This window comes from Ananas comosus, linkage group 6 (genome assembly GCF_001540865.1).
Source record: "Ananas comosus cultivar F153 linkage group 6, ASM154086v1, whole genome shotgun sequence".
NCBI lineage: Eukaryota > Viridiplantae > Streptophyta > Magnoliopsida > Poales > Bromeliaceae > Ananas > Ananas comosus.
Genome location: NC_033626.1, coordinates 1,279,780 through 1,297,550, shown reverse-complemented (window position 1 = coordinate 1,297,550; position 17,771 = coordinate 1,279,780). Strand labels below are relative to the sequence as shown.

Here is a 17,771-nt window from a genome sequence, read left to right as displayed (position 1 = left end):
TAAAAATATTAATGAATAAAATTATATATATATATATATATATATATAGAATTAGGCTGGAATACTATTAATAGTAAAACGTTTTTTTTGCTATCAAGTTTTTAACTCTTGGATGAAAAATTATAGGGTCGGGATGATATTAGTCAGTTAGAGTTGAGTGGTCCAACTAGGGTTGAGTGGTCCCCACTGGGTTATAGTATTTAATTCAATGGTTAGAAATAATGAAAAGAGTTGATCCAAAGGCTAAAAAACTGGTAGCAATAATAGGATTTTGCTACTAATAGTAGCCCAGTCCAATTCTTATATATATCTTCGGATTATATGTACCGAGGATTAATTTGGAAAACCGGTAGAGAGATGCAAGAGCAAACCGTTTTTATTGGAAACATTCCTCTAATGAATTCCTAGAAACCTTATTTAGAATTTCTCTTAGATTCGAACACATAGCTGATGATAGAACTAGAATAGATATTTTTTGTTTCCTACTCACACGGGCCCATATCTTTGTTTTTCTATCAATTTCGAATCCGATCTTCCTCCCAATTGATTATATTAGTGCTGGTATAGACAGAAATTCCGTTATGGTCCAATTCCGAACGGTAAAAATACGGGACTTTGCAATATTTGATTGATCACAATTCGGTATATTCCATTTACTATAGAGGTTCCTAGGAATTCATTAGAGAAATGTTTTCAATAAAAACGGTTGCTGTTGCATATCTCTACCAGTTTTCCAAATTAATCCTGCGGGTACATATAATTCGAAAATATATATGAATTGGACTGGGCTACTATTAGTAGCAAAATCCTATTGTTGCTACGTTTTTTAGCCTTTGGATCCCCTTTTTTCATTATTTCTAACCATTGGATTAAATACTATAACCCAGTGATGACCACTCAACCCTAAGGAGACCACTCAACTCTAACTGACTAATATCATCCTGACCCTATAATTTTTCATCCAAGGGTTAAAAACTTGATAGCAAAAAGAGCATTTTACTATTAATATATTCCAGCCCTAATTCTATATATATATATATATATATATATATATATATATATATATATATATATGTTAGATAGTTTCTTCAATTTTTAGCTATGTCAATGCTAGATATTTTCTTATATTTTTGCAAATGTATATGTTGTATATTTTTATTCCATTTTAGCAATGTCTATGTGTATTTTTTTAGTAGAGGTATTTTGCGGAGTGATTGTGGGTGGATTTTGAAATAAGACCTCCCTCTCATCCGGCCCACGAGGCTGATGTGGCCTCGTGGACCGCGATATTCTTTTCCCTGCAAAGCTGCGCGCAACGCCGCGATTTTTACTTTTGATATTTTTTATTTTCCACGGACAGCACGCAACGTAGCAGACGGCGTCGGGCGAGATGGGACTATAGGAACTGTAGCCGCGACCCTCTTTCTCCCGGCGCCGGCCAGGGCAACGGCGGAGGAGGAGGACGACGAGCGTCGCCGACTCGCGGGCCTTTTTTTTGGGCGAAAACGGACGGTGTCGGGCGAGGTGGGAACCGTAGCCGCGCCATCTTGCTCCAGGCACCGGCCAGGGCGGCGGCGGAGGAGGACGACGACGCTCCTCGTCGCCGACTCGCGAGCCGATTTTTTGGGCGAATTATTCGCGAATTGCGAATAATTCGCGAATAATTTTTTTTGGAGAAAAAAACGCGTTTTTTTCGCACTTTTGGGAAAAATACGTTTCATGCCGTTTAATTCGGCTAATAATCAAAAATTCGCGAATAATTCGCGTATTATACACGAATTTACTAACACAGGGTGGGAATAGACCACAAACCTTTTTCTTTTTATTAACATTCTCTTACTTTTCATTTGGTTTGAATTTAGACACTTTAGTTAATTAAATTAAAATTCTATTTAAATTTAACTGCAATTTTAGTAAATTTAATGTCTTTGCTTTTGTTGTTGGGTTGGATTATTTTTTACAAATAATGATAGCAATGAAGCTATTGATTTTGATGAGATCTCTTATTAAAATGATAGAAATAAAAGAATTTTACTTAACTACCCAAAAGGACAAGAATTAATCTAGTTAGAATCATGCAATATTAATTGACTAATATCTTCTTTTTATTGTACATTGGTACAAAATACAAACAACCCTAATTTGTATGGTGGTGGTAGGTTTGTTGATAACTCATGGAGACATTGCTTTTAGACCAATAAAGGATTGTAATTCATTTTGAAATATTTTTTAAGTAATTTATTTTGGTACTTCTCTTATTCTTTTATTGGTGATTGTACCTACAAGAACTCCAAAAAAAAAATTATCTTCTTTGTCACAGTTACAACTCACACTATTTGTAATAGTTAAGCTGAGATACTATCGACAGCAAACGAACTTTATTGTCATCTATTTATTTTTTATAATAGAGCCTCCAAATTGACGATCAAGATCGTTGAATATGATCTATACCACTTGAAATATGTAGAAAATAAATTTCAAGTCATTTCGACATCATTGACTTAATGATCAATGGGTATGAAAATTTGTAATTTTAATGATTAATATGAGACGTTTTCTTATTTAACGGTGTAAAGATATTCAAATTAATTGAATTTTGGTTAGAAAATTTTTTAACTATTTAGAACAAAATTTATACTCTTGATCTTGATTACAAGACTTCTATCATCACTTTTTAGATAATATTCATTTTCAGTCGTTCGTTTTTGTGTCTACTTAATGGACAAAAAAATAATATCGAAAAAGCATGAAATTTAGTTTCTAGATGCTACAAGTGATATAAATCATATTCAATAATGCCGATTGTCGATTTGAAGGCTCCATTATCGAAAATAAATGAGCGGAAATAAAGCCTGTTTGTTACCAATAGTGCTTAAAGTTTAATTATAATGTTTGAGATTCAATAATTAATATTTAGAATATAATAATGATATTGACATGTCATCAACAGTATTGTAGGATATTATCTAGAATACCTGTAGCAGCACTTTTTTATAATATCTAATCAAATATGTTCTTTGTTGTAGTTATAACTCATAGTTAGTTAATTTGGATTCGGCAAAAATTCGGTACGGATATAATTCGGATAAAATTTGTCTTTTAATTTTAAAATTCGTTGAAAAATATGGTTAAAAAACGGATTCGACAATTATTCGGATACGTGATTTATACGGATATTATACGTTCACCAATTAAAAATTCAGAATAAAAAATTCGGCTATATATATAATAATTAATATACTATATGTATTATTATTATAATTTTTATATATAGATTAAATATATTTAAAATTATAATAAATATATATTAATAATATATAAGAGTTATATATTTAGAAATATTAATAAATAATTATAAATTTATGAATAAAATATTATATAATAATATTTTTTATAAAAATAAAATACTATATATAATAAATAAATATATATTTATAAATAAAATTTTATATATATATATATATATATATATATATAATCATGAGATTGAACCTTCCTCTCATGCTGTCCACGAGGCTCTATGAAAGAGGTCCCAACGCCGTGATTTTCCGACGATCCAACGCCGCGATTTTCCGCAGACGACCTCGGGCGAGACGGACGACGCAACCCGCGGACCTCTTGCTCTCTGTGCCGGCCAGGGCGGCGGAAGAGGAGGAGGACGACGACACCGTTGAGTTCGGCGACGAGAGCGGCGACGATGCGACCAGCGGCCGCGATCGCCATTGCCGTTTTTTTTGCCGAATAATTCGCAAATCGCGAATAATTCACGAATAATTATTTTTGACGAAAAATACGCATTTTCTTTTCAAATTTTTTGAAAAAATACGGAAACGACCGTTTAATTCGTATCTTAAAAAATTCGCGAATAATTCGTGAATTTACTAACTAGGGTTATAACACCAACTATTTACAATACCCAATCAAATATCCTCATATTATATAAAAGTACCAAAAACTAAACCAAACCAAAAATTTTGATTCGCTTTCGGTTTTGTTACTTGGTTTGAATATTTGAATTTTTAAAGATAATGAGATCATCTACAAACTATGAGGTGTGTGACTCTTTAGTCTTTAAATTCTAATTTATAGTAATTTCTGGTCTAAATTTTTTAAATTATTGCAGTCAAAATCCTACAATTCAATTTAGTAGGTGAAATCGGGTTTCAAATTTTTTAAAAAATAAACTTAGTAAAAAAATATAAAGCAACTAGGTTCCAAATTTTTAGGATTATATTGATGTGCTAAATGATAGCGTGGCATATTTTTTATTTTTTTGACTTGGTTGGTTTTTCAGAATTTTTAATCCAAATTAAATAAGAACTGTTTGATTTAAATTTTTTTATTATCTAGAATTAAAAACTAAATTAAATCAAAACAAACCAGAATTATCTGTTTCGTTTAATTAATTTTGTTGTTTTTCAGTTTAAATTAAGGGTCATAATATATTTTGCCTCTTTTCGTTGGGTAAATTATTTTAGTACTTCTTTTATTTTTTAAGATATTTGAGAATAGGACGTTGGAATTGTGAAATTTTGTATATATTTTGTCACAGGAATCTGACGTGGAAGGAATTAAAAAATTTTGTAGAATTTTAATTATAATTCCTTAAATCTTGAGAGTTAAAATCTCACCTCCTCCCTTAGTAGAATTTTGTATTATTTGATTTAAAAAGACTAAAATATTATTTTGCAAATTTTATATCTATCCCAAAGATTTAAATTGATACAAGAGACAAACAAACTTTTAAGTCCCCTAAATTTAGAAATTTTTTAATAGATTTTATATTCAAATAATTATGATTTTTTATGATTTATTCAGTATGAAATGGTACATATATATATATATATAATCTCTTTCTATAAAAAAGGATATTCAGAAAATTTTATTAATATAGTTGGATAATTTTTGTATTGAACCAAACGCTGATATAATATATCAAACGAAATTATTTTCATAAGACAGAAATTTTATCATAAAAATAAAATTTTCGAGAAGTTAATTTTTAGTGAAAAGTTTAAATTTCGCGAACCAAACCGGTTTTATAAGTCTACCACAACCACAACATAATAAATAATAAGGCTTTTTTTGTATTTAGTACTCTCAAACACTTTTTTTAATAAATAATTCTAACAAATATATATAAATTATAATATATATAATATATCTATATATATATATATAATATATATATATAAAGGCACTATATTCAAATTTGGTCTGTCGACAACCCATTTTCGGCGGAAAAATTAGCGCCCATTTCCTCTTTCCGTACGAAAATTTAAATATAAGAATAAAAATAGAAATAGAACAGCAATGAATACTAAGTTCTCTAAACAGATTACTGATACTGAAAATCCTAAAATATAAATTTTCTATTAATTTCAAAAATAAGTTTTCTAAACAAAATTACTGTGAAAATCCTATAAAAGATAGTTTCCCATTTATTTTAAAATATTCTTTTTAGATATTATCTATTTAATTTCAAAATATATTTTCTTTTTAAAGATAAACATTTTATTTCTATTTAATTTCAAAATTTATTTCCTAACAGATTTTATTTTTCTATTAATTTCAAAAGTAATTTTTGCATAGAGATTATTGTTAATTATTATCATTAAAGTATAATCTTCTTAATAGCGTGATTTATTATTTTAAAATTTTAATTACAACATATTAGCAATCATATAAAATATATCCTAAAATTAAAAAATAATTAAAAATTTATAACTTTTTCTAATAATATTATGGACATTTGGACGTATATTTACTACGCATACATATATATATATAATTATATAATATATATATTATATATATAATATAATATTTATACTATATATATATATATATATATGTCCTTTTCTTGTCCGAAAGCACTAGTACACGAGAGATTGAGCCTCTGACCTACGAGATAACTCCCATATGTTACTTTACACATAGAGAGCAAGAGTGAGAAAGTACATGCACGCATCAGAGAACTATAATTTATTCACCAATGAAGAGAGAGAAAGAAAAGGAGTTGTAATCATACAAACTCTTATCTAAGGGTGGAATAGCATTTATTCAACTCGCCATAATAGCTAGATTGTAATCCTACAACATTCTCATTCATAGACCAAATTTTTTTAGTTGTCGTAGAGCTGTAAGATTACAATTCCTTTCGATTGTAAATATAACATTACTCATAACTTATTATCGAGATGTTGCTAGTTTTAAGTCACTTGATCCGGCGGCAGAGGGTGAGGCCGTCGCCGATGGTGAGGTGGCAGATCTCGACGCGGGGGTCGGCAGCTAGCGACGCGTTGAGCTCCAGCACGAAGTGGCGGTAGTAGGCCAAGACTCTGGCGCCTGCGCCGCCGGCGGCGACGGCATCGGTGTCGGCCGCCACCGTGCCGCACCACAGAGTGTTGTCGTAGCCGATCACGCCGCCGGGCCTCACCAGCCTCACCAGCCTCTCGTGGTAGTTCAGGTAGTTGTCCTTGTCCGCGTCCACGAACGCGAAGTCGAACGACCCGTGCTTCTTCTCCTGCATGCATGCATGCATGCACTAATTTGTGTGAATAGAAAATATACACTACAACAAAATTAGGTTATAGGAATACATTTTTAGGACAGTTTTATATAAGTATTTTATTTATGCCAATTTTTTTAAAAAAAATATATTAAAGCCTAAATATAAAGCTCAATCCAATCCAAAACAAAAAGTTTCTCTATTCAACAAACAACACCGAACCCACTCAGCCCGATTACAAATAAAAAAAAAAAAAATTAATCATCATCTGCTCTTCTCCTCCTCCGTCGTCGCAGCCGATGAGGTAGAGTTCCGGCGGCTAGAGTTCGATCGCGAGGACCTCGCAGAAACCGTAAAGGATTACGATCGCTACGTATCCCTCCATCACAGATCACTGGAAGAGTAGGTGCTAAATATTTAAACGGCTTTACCTATACATCCTGTTTGGAATGTGTACAAGAGGGGGGATAAGAGGGGGATAAGGGGGTTATCCCCCTGTTGTACCCAAACACAATTTAGGGGGGGTGGAACTTACCGGGTTGTAGGTAGAGAGAGAGAGAGAGAGAGAGAGAGAGTGTTTTAATTTTAATTTTAATTTTAATTTTAATTTCTAAAATTTATAATTTAGTTTTTTAAAATTTAAATTTATAATTTTAAATTATAAATTTTAATGTTTAAATTATAAATTTGATATTTGCAATTTTTAAATTTTAAATTTAATTTTTTAGATTTAAAATATAAAATTTTATATTTTATATCTTTCAAATTTAAATTTGATCTTTAAATTTAAAATTTGATATTTAAAATTTAAATTTTGAAAATTATAAGTTTTAATTTTAATTTCAAATTTTAAAATTTAAAAGTTAAAATTTTTAATTTAAAATTATTAGTTTAAAATGTTAAATTCAATTATAGAGATAAAATTATTATTTTCTATCTATAACTTCTAACTATTCCACCTTATACTCAGATTTTCATCCACACACAATTTTTCTAGTTCCAGCTTATACTCATATTTTCATCCAAATAAAAAAATACTCTTGTTCCTACGAAAATCCATTCTAATACCTATCCCCGGTATAACTAGTTCTTGCTTATACCCGAACCAAACGAAGGCATAGGGACCCCTCATATAGCAACACTTTTAAAAAATATCGATAATTTAGCCAACAGTACTTTTTTTGACATATACCGATATTTAAAAGTATCGCTATACATCTTTTTTTATTGCAGCATATAATTATATATCTAAATAAGAATTGAAATATTTAATAATTAAATCTTATAAGAGAGAATGTAGGGGTGAGTAGATAATAATTGAATTTAAAGAAAAAGTAGGCAATAATATAGAATGGTGGTGAGAGGGAGTGAGAGGAGCCGAAAGACTGTTTAGTTTCATTTACAATTCATTTTTTGATATTCATATTCAACTGGATGATTGACAAAACAGTGACATATCAGTGACCATCACCAATACATAATTTATTAATTTAAGGACCGTTTGATTCGATACGATCGTATATTTAATAATTAAAAATACATGCAGTTAAAAATACAATATTTGTACATGAATATATTAGATTTGGTTAAATATAATGAAAAATAGTTTTATAATTAAATAATTAATTTGGCTGTATGTGGTTGGAAATTGTGTTTACAAATTTTATTATTTTATACATATGCCATGATAAGATTAATCCTAAAAGAGGGGAAAAAAAGTTATTTAGAAAGCGATTAATTAGGTAGGTAACCTTATGTTTTATTTAAAATTATTTTTTCCTGCTATTATTAGTTAGAACTACAGTCAATTTTAGTACAGTTTCATTTGTTGTAATTAATCCCCTTTTTGTAGTTCAACTCTAGCAGTTAAATGCTAATTAATGTAGCAAATTAAACAGTAAAACTGGAATTACAACATAGGTTTATATGGGGAATATAGTAGCAACTATATATAATCAAATAGTCTTTAAATAATAATTGAAAATTTTTTTATTTAGACTCCTCATTTTTAAAACGATTTTGAAAAAAGTCCCTAACCTTTTATATATTTACTCGAGGTTCTTAAATTTTGTTTTTTTTTTTATTTTGAAAAAGTCTAAGCAAACTAGAAATACAAATGGATTCAGATTGGTAGAGCTCTTACCTCGATCCCCCATTCGGAGCAGTAGGTAGGGATCAAAAATAATGAAAAACTTAATTTAAGTTTTTCATTATTTTTGAGATAGGAATCCCTCCCTGTCTGTTTTCATTCCGACAACCAACCTTAAAACTTAAACAGATAGAGAAAGAAACTCTCCATATTATATACAGATCAGAATTTAATTTAATTTTGCTATTGTTGTAAAAAAATTTGAGCAAACAAATTAGAAATGTCGATGAGTCGGATTCGGGGCGAATTTTTAAAAACCCGATCTGAACACGACTACCAAACACGAAACTCAACCCAAACCAAACCCGAACTAGAGTCTAACAAATTTTAAAAACCCATATCCAAACCTGAACCCGACTAACAATTCGAAACCCGAAATAATTATTTCTCTTTATCATATTAAATTTAAATTTTTAAAATACAAATTCAAATATAATATCAAGAATAAAATTAATTCTGGTTTGAATCGGGTTGAATACGGGCAAAATCAATACCCGAGTGTAAATCTGTTGGGTTTTCGTTTTCTCTACCCGTATTTGAAACTATATCCGTTTAGTATCAGATAAATCTGTTCAGTTCCGATTCCAAATTTAAATAAAATTTTGGGTATCTGTATCTATTGACACGCCTACTCTGCCCGTCTTGATCCCTACAGCCAATTTTAAAGCTTAAACATACATATCACAATTTATTTACTATTTTTATTATTTTTATCTTGTTATTGGTTGTAAAAGAAATTGGGAAAACTTCGATACCCCCTATGGTTTCACTCTTTTTCACTTTAGTACCCTATGATGTAAAGTGTATCAAATTAGTATCATGTGGTTTTGCACTTTTTCACTTTAGTACCCTGTGGTTTCGCACTTTCTCACTTTAGTACCCTATGATTTAAAAATCACACGGTGCTAACTTGATACAAAAATAAAACCATAGGGTATTAACTTGATACAAAATAAAACCACAGAGTACTAACTTGATATATTTTAAACCACAGGATACTAAAGTGAGAAAGTGCGAAACCACAGGATACTAACTTGATATTAAAATAAAAAAGTGTGAAATCACAGGAGGGGTTTTTAAAGTTTTCCCAAAGAAATTTGAGCCCAAAAAAAAAAAAAAAAAAAAAAAAGAAAAAAAAACTGCATGCCGACGTACATCTTCTAGAAGCCGGTCGAGCATGGGCAGCGCGGGGCCCTCCCGGAAGTCGACCTTGTGCGCGACGCCAGCCTTCTTGATCATCGGGAGCCCTATCTCGTAGTACTCCCTCTTGATATCCATAGCCAATACCTACAGTTAATAATAAAAAATAAAATAAAAAAAAAAAACGAAAACGAAATGCTAATTAATTGCCTATATGTACGATATCTCTTAATGGGGTTAGATGCCCTATCTATAATTAAATAGTCCCACATCGAATAAAAAATAAAATTATGATTAGATATAATATCTACAGTATAAAAATAAAATATTAATCAATTACGAATGTACAATATCCTTTGGATATATAAGAAATCATGATCATGAATTTTAATAATAATAATAATAATAATAATTAAACTGATAGTTTGGACCAAATACGTCGGCGGGGTAGTTATTTTAGTAATAGATCTGAATACCCGCTAAAAGTGGATTTTGATGGTTTGGACAAAACGAGGTATCTAGATAATTATTTTGGTCCAAATGCGTCGGCCTGGGTTGTTATTTTAGTAATAGATCTGAATACCAGCGGAAAGTGGATTTTGATGGTTTGGACAAAACGAGGTATCCAGATAATTATTTTGGTCCAAATGCGTCGGCCTGGGTTGTTATTTTAGTAATAGATCTGAATACCAGCGGAAAGTGGATTTTGATGGTTTGGACAAAACGAGGTATCTAGATAATTATTTTGGTCCAAATGCGTCGGCCTGGGTTGTTATTTTAGTAATAGATCTGAATACCAGCGGAAAGTGGATTTTGATGGTTTGGACAAAACGAGGTATCCAGATAATTATTTTGGTATAATGGAAGCAAAATGTTATAACATGGGTATGTTATAACTAGGGCTGGCAAACGAGCGAGCCGGCTCGTGTTCGGCTCGATATTCGGCTCGCTCGAGCTCGACTCGAAATTGAATGAGCCGAGCTTGAACAAAATAAAAGGCTTGAAATTCATTTCAAGCCGAGCTTGAGTATTACTCGGCTCGTTCGAATTAGGCTCGAAAAGCTCGAATAGCTCGAATATATATATATATATATATATAGTGCAGCTATGGTGCTTGTTAAAGCACCAAACACTTGGTACTTGTAAGTTTTGTACCGTTAGATCTACTCCTCAGATCATTTTCAACCATTAGATTATACTATTCAACCAACCACCCACTCAACCCTAGGGGGCCTACATCATCCTAACCGCATATCTCTTAATTCAATGGCTAAAAATTTACAAGCATCAATAACTTGATACTTTCAAAAGTATAGGAGCTCAATTCTATATATATATATATATATATATATATATATATATATATATATATATATATATATACTAGTTGAGCGTACGTGCAAATGCACGTAACAATTATTTTAATTTATTTTAAATAGTATAGATAATATAGATATAGATAGATAGTATAAATATTATATTACAGATAGAGATAAAGAAGAATTAAATAAAAATTCACAGTAGAAATTCTTCGATTGGCAAAAATTTGGACAAGCATAAATTTTTTTCTGTTGTAAAAATAAAGAGGAAATAACAGTTTGTTTAATTCTGTTATTTATTTTACGTAAGGAAAGAGGAATCAATTTTTTTTCCCACCAAAAAATGGGTCTATCGAGAAACCGAAATTTGAAATACGTGCTTATATATATATATATATATACTATATATATATATTATATATATATATATATTATATATATATTATATATATATATAATATTGTATTTTAATTATATGATAGCTTTAATTTAATTTGACTATTTATTGTCCATAAAATAAATCCAACAAAAGTACAACGCGTGAATTTGAGCCCAACTCCTAAATTTACTATAACACACTCTTCTTTCAGACTTTCACTGTTGCACATAACCCTAAAACATGATAACATTCAAATTCTCAAATTTCTAATTTTTTTTCCCCTCTCTCTCTCTCTCGCTCTTCCTCGGACCCTCACCCAGTCAGGCAGTCACCCTAGCTCACATTTCTTGTAATTATTTTGTATTTTGAACTATTGGACATGTTGCATCAAATTGTAGGTAATGTTATATAAAAATTAAACTATTGATTATATAATGTCGAGAATTTCAATCGGCTCGTTTAGAGCTCGAGCTCGGCTCGACTCGAAATTAGGCTCGCTCGAGCTCGGCTCGAATTAATTTCAAGTCGAGCTTGAGCCTAGATTTAGGCTCGAAATTAATTTCAAGTCGAATTTGAGCTGACATAAGCTCGCTCGAGCTCGGCTCGTTTCCACCCCTAGTTATAACATGGGTTTGATAGGAGCTAATTTTAGAATCTCACGTCACTTAACAATTTTAGTCTATATATATCATTTAATAATTTTGGTCTATATATATATAACCACCAGGTATTACTAGTGAGTCAGACCGTTACACTATCACTGTTTAATACAGTTAATATTCAATACGAGGTGGGAGATTCTCACATCACTCGGTCTGCATGTTGCCATTGTATATGTAGTTTGTAAAATTATCAATTTGCTATTTTATCTTGCAAAAATTTTACATTTAAAAGTAGACGATTTAATTGGAAACTTTTTTTTTTATTATATGTAAATAGAAATGTTGGTGTACCGAACTATTGGGTTATCCATGTGGAGGGGTTAGGATTTAGAATGTATGGTGTAATAATGGTGCTTAGAATTTAGTAATAGTAATTGAGATTTGGTAATTAATTACTAAAGTGTAATAATGATATTGTCATGGCATTAGCAATATTTTAGGATATATATATATAAGGGTACTTGTAGCAGCACTCGTATATAGAAGCTCAAGCGGAGCCAAACAGACTCCTGGAGGTGTGAAAAATGATTACCTTGCCGTCGTCAGGCAACGCAAGGGCAGTGGCCAGAAGGGAGTAGCCAGTGTACACGCCGACCTCCAACGTATTCTTGGCGCCGATCAGTTTCAGCAGCATGCCCAGTAGCTGCGCTTCGTCCGGGGAGGTCAACATGCAACGCCTACGCATGCACATCGATATCGACCGTTATTGCTCCCCTAGTCGGTCGATTAACACAAAAGTACGAAAATGCGAATGAAAGATTGTACACACAATGGTTGCTTGTCGGTGGCGTCGCGGAGCTCCTTCATGCACTCGTGCTCGCGAGGGTACACGCTCGTCTCGAGCAGATACTGTATTATTTTATAGCATGAGAGAAAAACAAGAAAATAAGAGACAAAAAGAGAGATAGAGAGAGAGAGAACTTGATAGAGGGCTTCACTACTGAGGTGGCATATTCTTTTAAGAAAGGGGGGGATGTCCTCCAAGCTAGGTTTGTAGGTTATGGTGGCCATAGCTTTTGCTCTTCCCTTAACTTTGGACTATATATGTGTGGTTGGAGATTTAACTAAGTAATGTGCAAAGGAGTATTTATATATATATTTATATAGCAAAAGAATCACCATAAGGTGTGCACTACTTAGGATATTCTAGGTGGCACAGTATCATCTATTTTAATGTCAACATACCAGCTACTTTACAAGTACATGTTGTCAATATATCGATTACGTCTAAATTGAGCGCAGTTGTAAATATAGTAGTAGTTGGAGAGTGTGAATACCTAGGTTGGGAATAGTAACCTTACCTATGTGCTTATCTAAGTTGTCTTTTCAACAACAACAACAACAACAAATTGACTGACTGTTCATAACGTAAGTGGCAAAAAAATTTAGTGGTTAGTACCTGAGATTTTAAATTCGAAAATTCTAGTTGATTTATATTTTTAGCTAAGTTTTTTTTTAAAAAATAAATAAAGTGGATAACATACTATCTTTCCCTCAAAAATTCAGGAGTATTCGGGGTGTTTGGTTCTTCGAAAAAGTTTGAAAAAAATATTTAAAATTTTTTTTGCTTTTAAATTTTTTTAATAAAAAAATAAAAATGCTAGTTTTTATTGAAATTTGGAAAGAAGCTTTATAAAAAAAGTAGCATTTTAAAAAAAAAAAAAAAAAAACAAACAGGCAGAGACTGAAAAAGAAATTTTTGAGGAAATTTTTTTTCTTAAATTTTTTTTTTCATACTTTTTCAAAAAACCAAACAGCTTCTAGGTGACAAATATTAATAGGAAATACCTAATATATTCTTGGTTGACTAACATGTCCTTATTTATTTTCAAAAGCCACTTCAAATATCCCCAAACTCTTAGGATTTTTTAATGGGAATTGAGATTTAGAATGATATTTTGATAATTTTAGGATAAATTTGAAAATTTTTGAATAGTAATGGAGAGTAAATAAGTAAAAGCCACATATTAATTAATACACATCCCTCGGCCAGTTGTGACTTCAATTTTAGAGTATTGGAGAAGAATAAATATAAGTCCTTTTGAATTTTTTGCGTCTTCCATAATATAAAATTATTTAGGCCTCCAAATTCACGGTCAAAATTAGATTTTCAATTTATACAAAGTTTGATTATAAATATCTTCTTATTTCCAACGAATTAGGAGTCTTATATAGTCAAGTTTTGCTATATACTCTTCCTCTGATCTCAAACAAAATCTTAGTATCCGCATTCTCTCTGCGATAGAAAAGGCTCACCTATCGCACTTAAGAACTGGACCACGGCAGTCACGGGCTCCGATCTGACTCAACTCATTTGGACATTAGGTTTTTTTTTGGATCTCTTGCCATTACGTCTAGTTATGAATTGGAACCCTGCATTCAACTTATTAGTTTTCTTTTAGCCTATATCATAGGACAGAAAATTACGCCTATTTTAATCAATAATAAATAGCTGACACCTTTAAATATTTTTCAAAAGTATATTAGCAACCAACAAGTTATGTTACACTATGTAGTGTATTTTTCTCGAGAGGGAGAGAAAAGTAGCATATGCTACCGTTTTGTTTACTTTTTTAAAAAAATTAAACTTAGTCAAAAATACGAATCAATTAGGATTCAAATTTGAGATCTTGAATACCAACTATAAAATTTTTTACCACTTACATTAGGAACAGTCCATTGTTATGCTACGTAGTAGTTATGCTGGTCGGGTAGTAGGTATATATAGTACTTGAAGTTGTGGTTGAGCCGATTTTAATTTCTCCTGTCCTAAGCTGTAGACAAGGTACAAAAGATGCATTATTCCAACGCAATGAATGTGACTCAAGAAGGAGCTAAGGGCTCGCGCAATGCCGCGAGAAGCTATTATTATAGTAAATTATTATCATTAAAATGTATATATATACAGAGAGAGAGAGAGAGAGAGAGAGAGAGTGCGGTTAAGATGCTTATGGAAGCACGTGCTTTCACTTTGTTTTCGATATTCGGACTTTCGAATCAACGATCGGCTCCGTTAGACTTGATCTAGAGTATTATGAAGTACTCTAGAAAATAAATTTTGCGATTTTTCGATATCATTTGCTACAGATCGAAGTGGCTCAAAATCAACGGCTGAATAAAAATCTTACAAAATATGAGAATAACATTAAAATTTTAGATCAAAGTTGTTGATCTTGTTTTATATGGTATATAAGAATTTTCTATCAAATTTTATGTGATTTGGATATTTCACAAACACCGTTAAACTTGCAACCGGCTCACCACGGCCTTTAAAATTAATTGATTTTGAGCCCCTTCGATCATAAGGCAAATGAATCCGAAAAATCACAAATTTGTTTTCTAGGTACTTCAAATACTCTAGATCAACTCTAACGGAGCCGATCGTCAATTCGAAAGTCCGAACATCGAAAACAACTTAGAAGCACGGAGGGCTCCGTACTTCCATAAGCATACCAGCCCACTCTATATATATATATATATAGTTCAGCTACTATACTTTTATGAGTATAGATTTTTTTATATTCATAAGTTTTTGAATTAATATTAAGATTAATTTCGGATTTAAATTCAAATTTTTAAATTTTTATTTTTTGGGAGTGAAGTGAAAAATAAAGTTTATAGACTAAAATTGATATAAAAATAAAAGCTACATAGATGATGGCATGATAATATCGTTAACTCTAAAATCTCTTTTAATAGTGCGATTTTATTGCGATGAAATCAAGAGATTCGAAAATTTAATTGCAAAGAAAAAAATAAAGAACCAAAATAAAAAATAGTAAAAAGATTGGGACCAATATGCGATTAATTCGTAAAAAAAACTAGACTCACGTTGACATGCAAAAGAAAGCTATATAGGCGATAGTATGAGAATATCGTTAATTCTAAAATCTCTTTTAACAATGCCATTTTATTGCGATGAAATTAAGAGGGTCGAAAATTTGATTACAAAAAAAAAAGATTGAAAACCAAAATAAAAAATAGTGAAAAGGTTGGGACCAATATGTGATTAATTTATAAAAAAAATTTACATGTGGGTCCCACAATCCTCCAAAATAAGGAAATAAATTGATACACTTTAAACCATAGGGTACTAAAATAAGAAAGTGCGAAACTATAGGGATTTAACAGTTGGGACATAATCGCTATAAAATCAAAAGGTGAGAACTTGATTGTAAAAAATATATATATATAAGGGACTAAAGTAAAAATTATGCAAAGATTGAGACAAATGGTGCAATTGACCCTCAATTAAAAAAAAAAAAGAATGTGAAACCCACAAAATTCCCCAAATAAGGAGAGCTCTTATTTTGATTCCCAAATCATATATTTATAAATTTTAAATGTAAATTGAAATATCAAAATCAAAATAAAAAATTTAAATTTGAAATAAAAAATTATTCAAATTTAAGATTCAAACTTAAACTTTAAATTTGAATTCAAAATTTTAATTCAACTTTAAATCAAAATTGTAGCTTTAAATTCAAATTCAAAATTTTAATTTCTATATGCGGCCCACAATCAATCAAAATAAGAAGAGACTCGGTTAAAAGTTAAAATTTAAATTTAAATTTAAATTTAAAATTTTATTTTTTTGTATGTGGCCCACAACACTCTAAAAAAAGAAGAGATGAAAAAAAAAAAAGCAAGAGAGAGAGAGGAGTGGGTCCCAAAAAAAAAAAAAAAAAAAAAAATAATTATGGTTTGGGTCCATCATTGAACTGATAAACAGGCTACGGCCAATACCAAAGTCCAAAACATATATATATATATATATATATATATATATNTCGACGATTCGAAAGTCGCAATATCAAAAACGAGCTGGAAGCACGGAAGGCTCCGTGCTTCCGATAGCATAGTAGCCTCACTCTATTTATATATAGTCCGGCTATGGTGCTTGTAAAAGCATCAAGCACTTGGTATTTGTAAATTTTTTATCGTTAGATCTATGCTTTTGATCATTTTCAACCGTTAGATTATACTATTCAACTAACCACCCACTCAACCCTAGAGGGCCCACATCATCCTGACCGCACATCCCTTAATCCAAGGGCCGAAAACTTACAAGCACCAATGACTACTTTTAAAAGCATAAGAGCTCAATTATATATATATATATATATATATATATATATAGAGAGAGAGAGAGAGAGAGAGAGAGAGAGAGAAAGAGAGAGTCCAATTATATATATATATATATATATAGAGAGAGAGAGAGAGAGAGAGAGAGAGAGAGAGAGAGAGAGAGAGAGAGCTCGGCTACTATACTCTTATCAGTTCGATCGCACGCACTCGTACTCATAAGTTGTTTTCGATGATAGAGCTTCCGAATCGACGATCAACACCGTTAAATATTATGTAGAGCATTTAAAATGTCTAGAAATCAAATTTATAATTTTTCGACATCCTTTACCTTACGATCAAAACGTCACAAAATTGACAATTTTTAACGGCGGGTATGGGATATTTACTAGTTTAACGGTGTAAAAGAATCGAAATCGGTTGAATTTTTGATAGAAAATTCTATTCACTACGTAGATAAAGATCAATAACTCCGATCTTAAATTAAAAGATCCTATCATCTATTTTTAAGACATCGTTCGATTTT

The 17,771-nt window shown here is 31.0% G+C and overlaps 1 protein-coding gene across 3 annotated transcripts; it reads right to left on the bottom strand.

Annotated features, from left to right (window-relative positions):
• LOC109711866 (caffeoyl-CoA O-methyltransferase-like) lies at nt 6,214-13,157 on the bottom strand. 3 transcript variants are annotated; one of them, XM_020235193.1, is made up of 5 exons: nt 13,082-13,157; nt 12,930-13,009; nt 12,693-12,837; nt 9,801-9,947; nt 6,214-6,520 (listed from the first exon to the last, which is right to left on the bottom strand). In XM_020235193.1, exons 2-5 carry the CDS (start codon nt 12,965-12,967, stop codon nt 6,218-6,220), a joined length of 633 nt encoding a protein of 210 aa, XP_020090782.1. In that variant the 5' UTR covers nt 12,968-13,009; nt 13,082-13,157; the 3' UTR covers nt 6,214-6,217. The 3 variants fall into 3 exon arrangements, with proteins under 3 accessions (XP_020090782.1, XP_020090780.1, XP_020090783.1); XM_020235191.1 differs by having other exon boundaries at nt 6,214-6,526; nt 9,816-9,947; XM_020235194.1 differs by having other exon boundaries at nt 6,214-6,523; nt 9,816-9,947.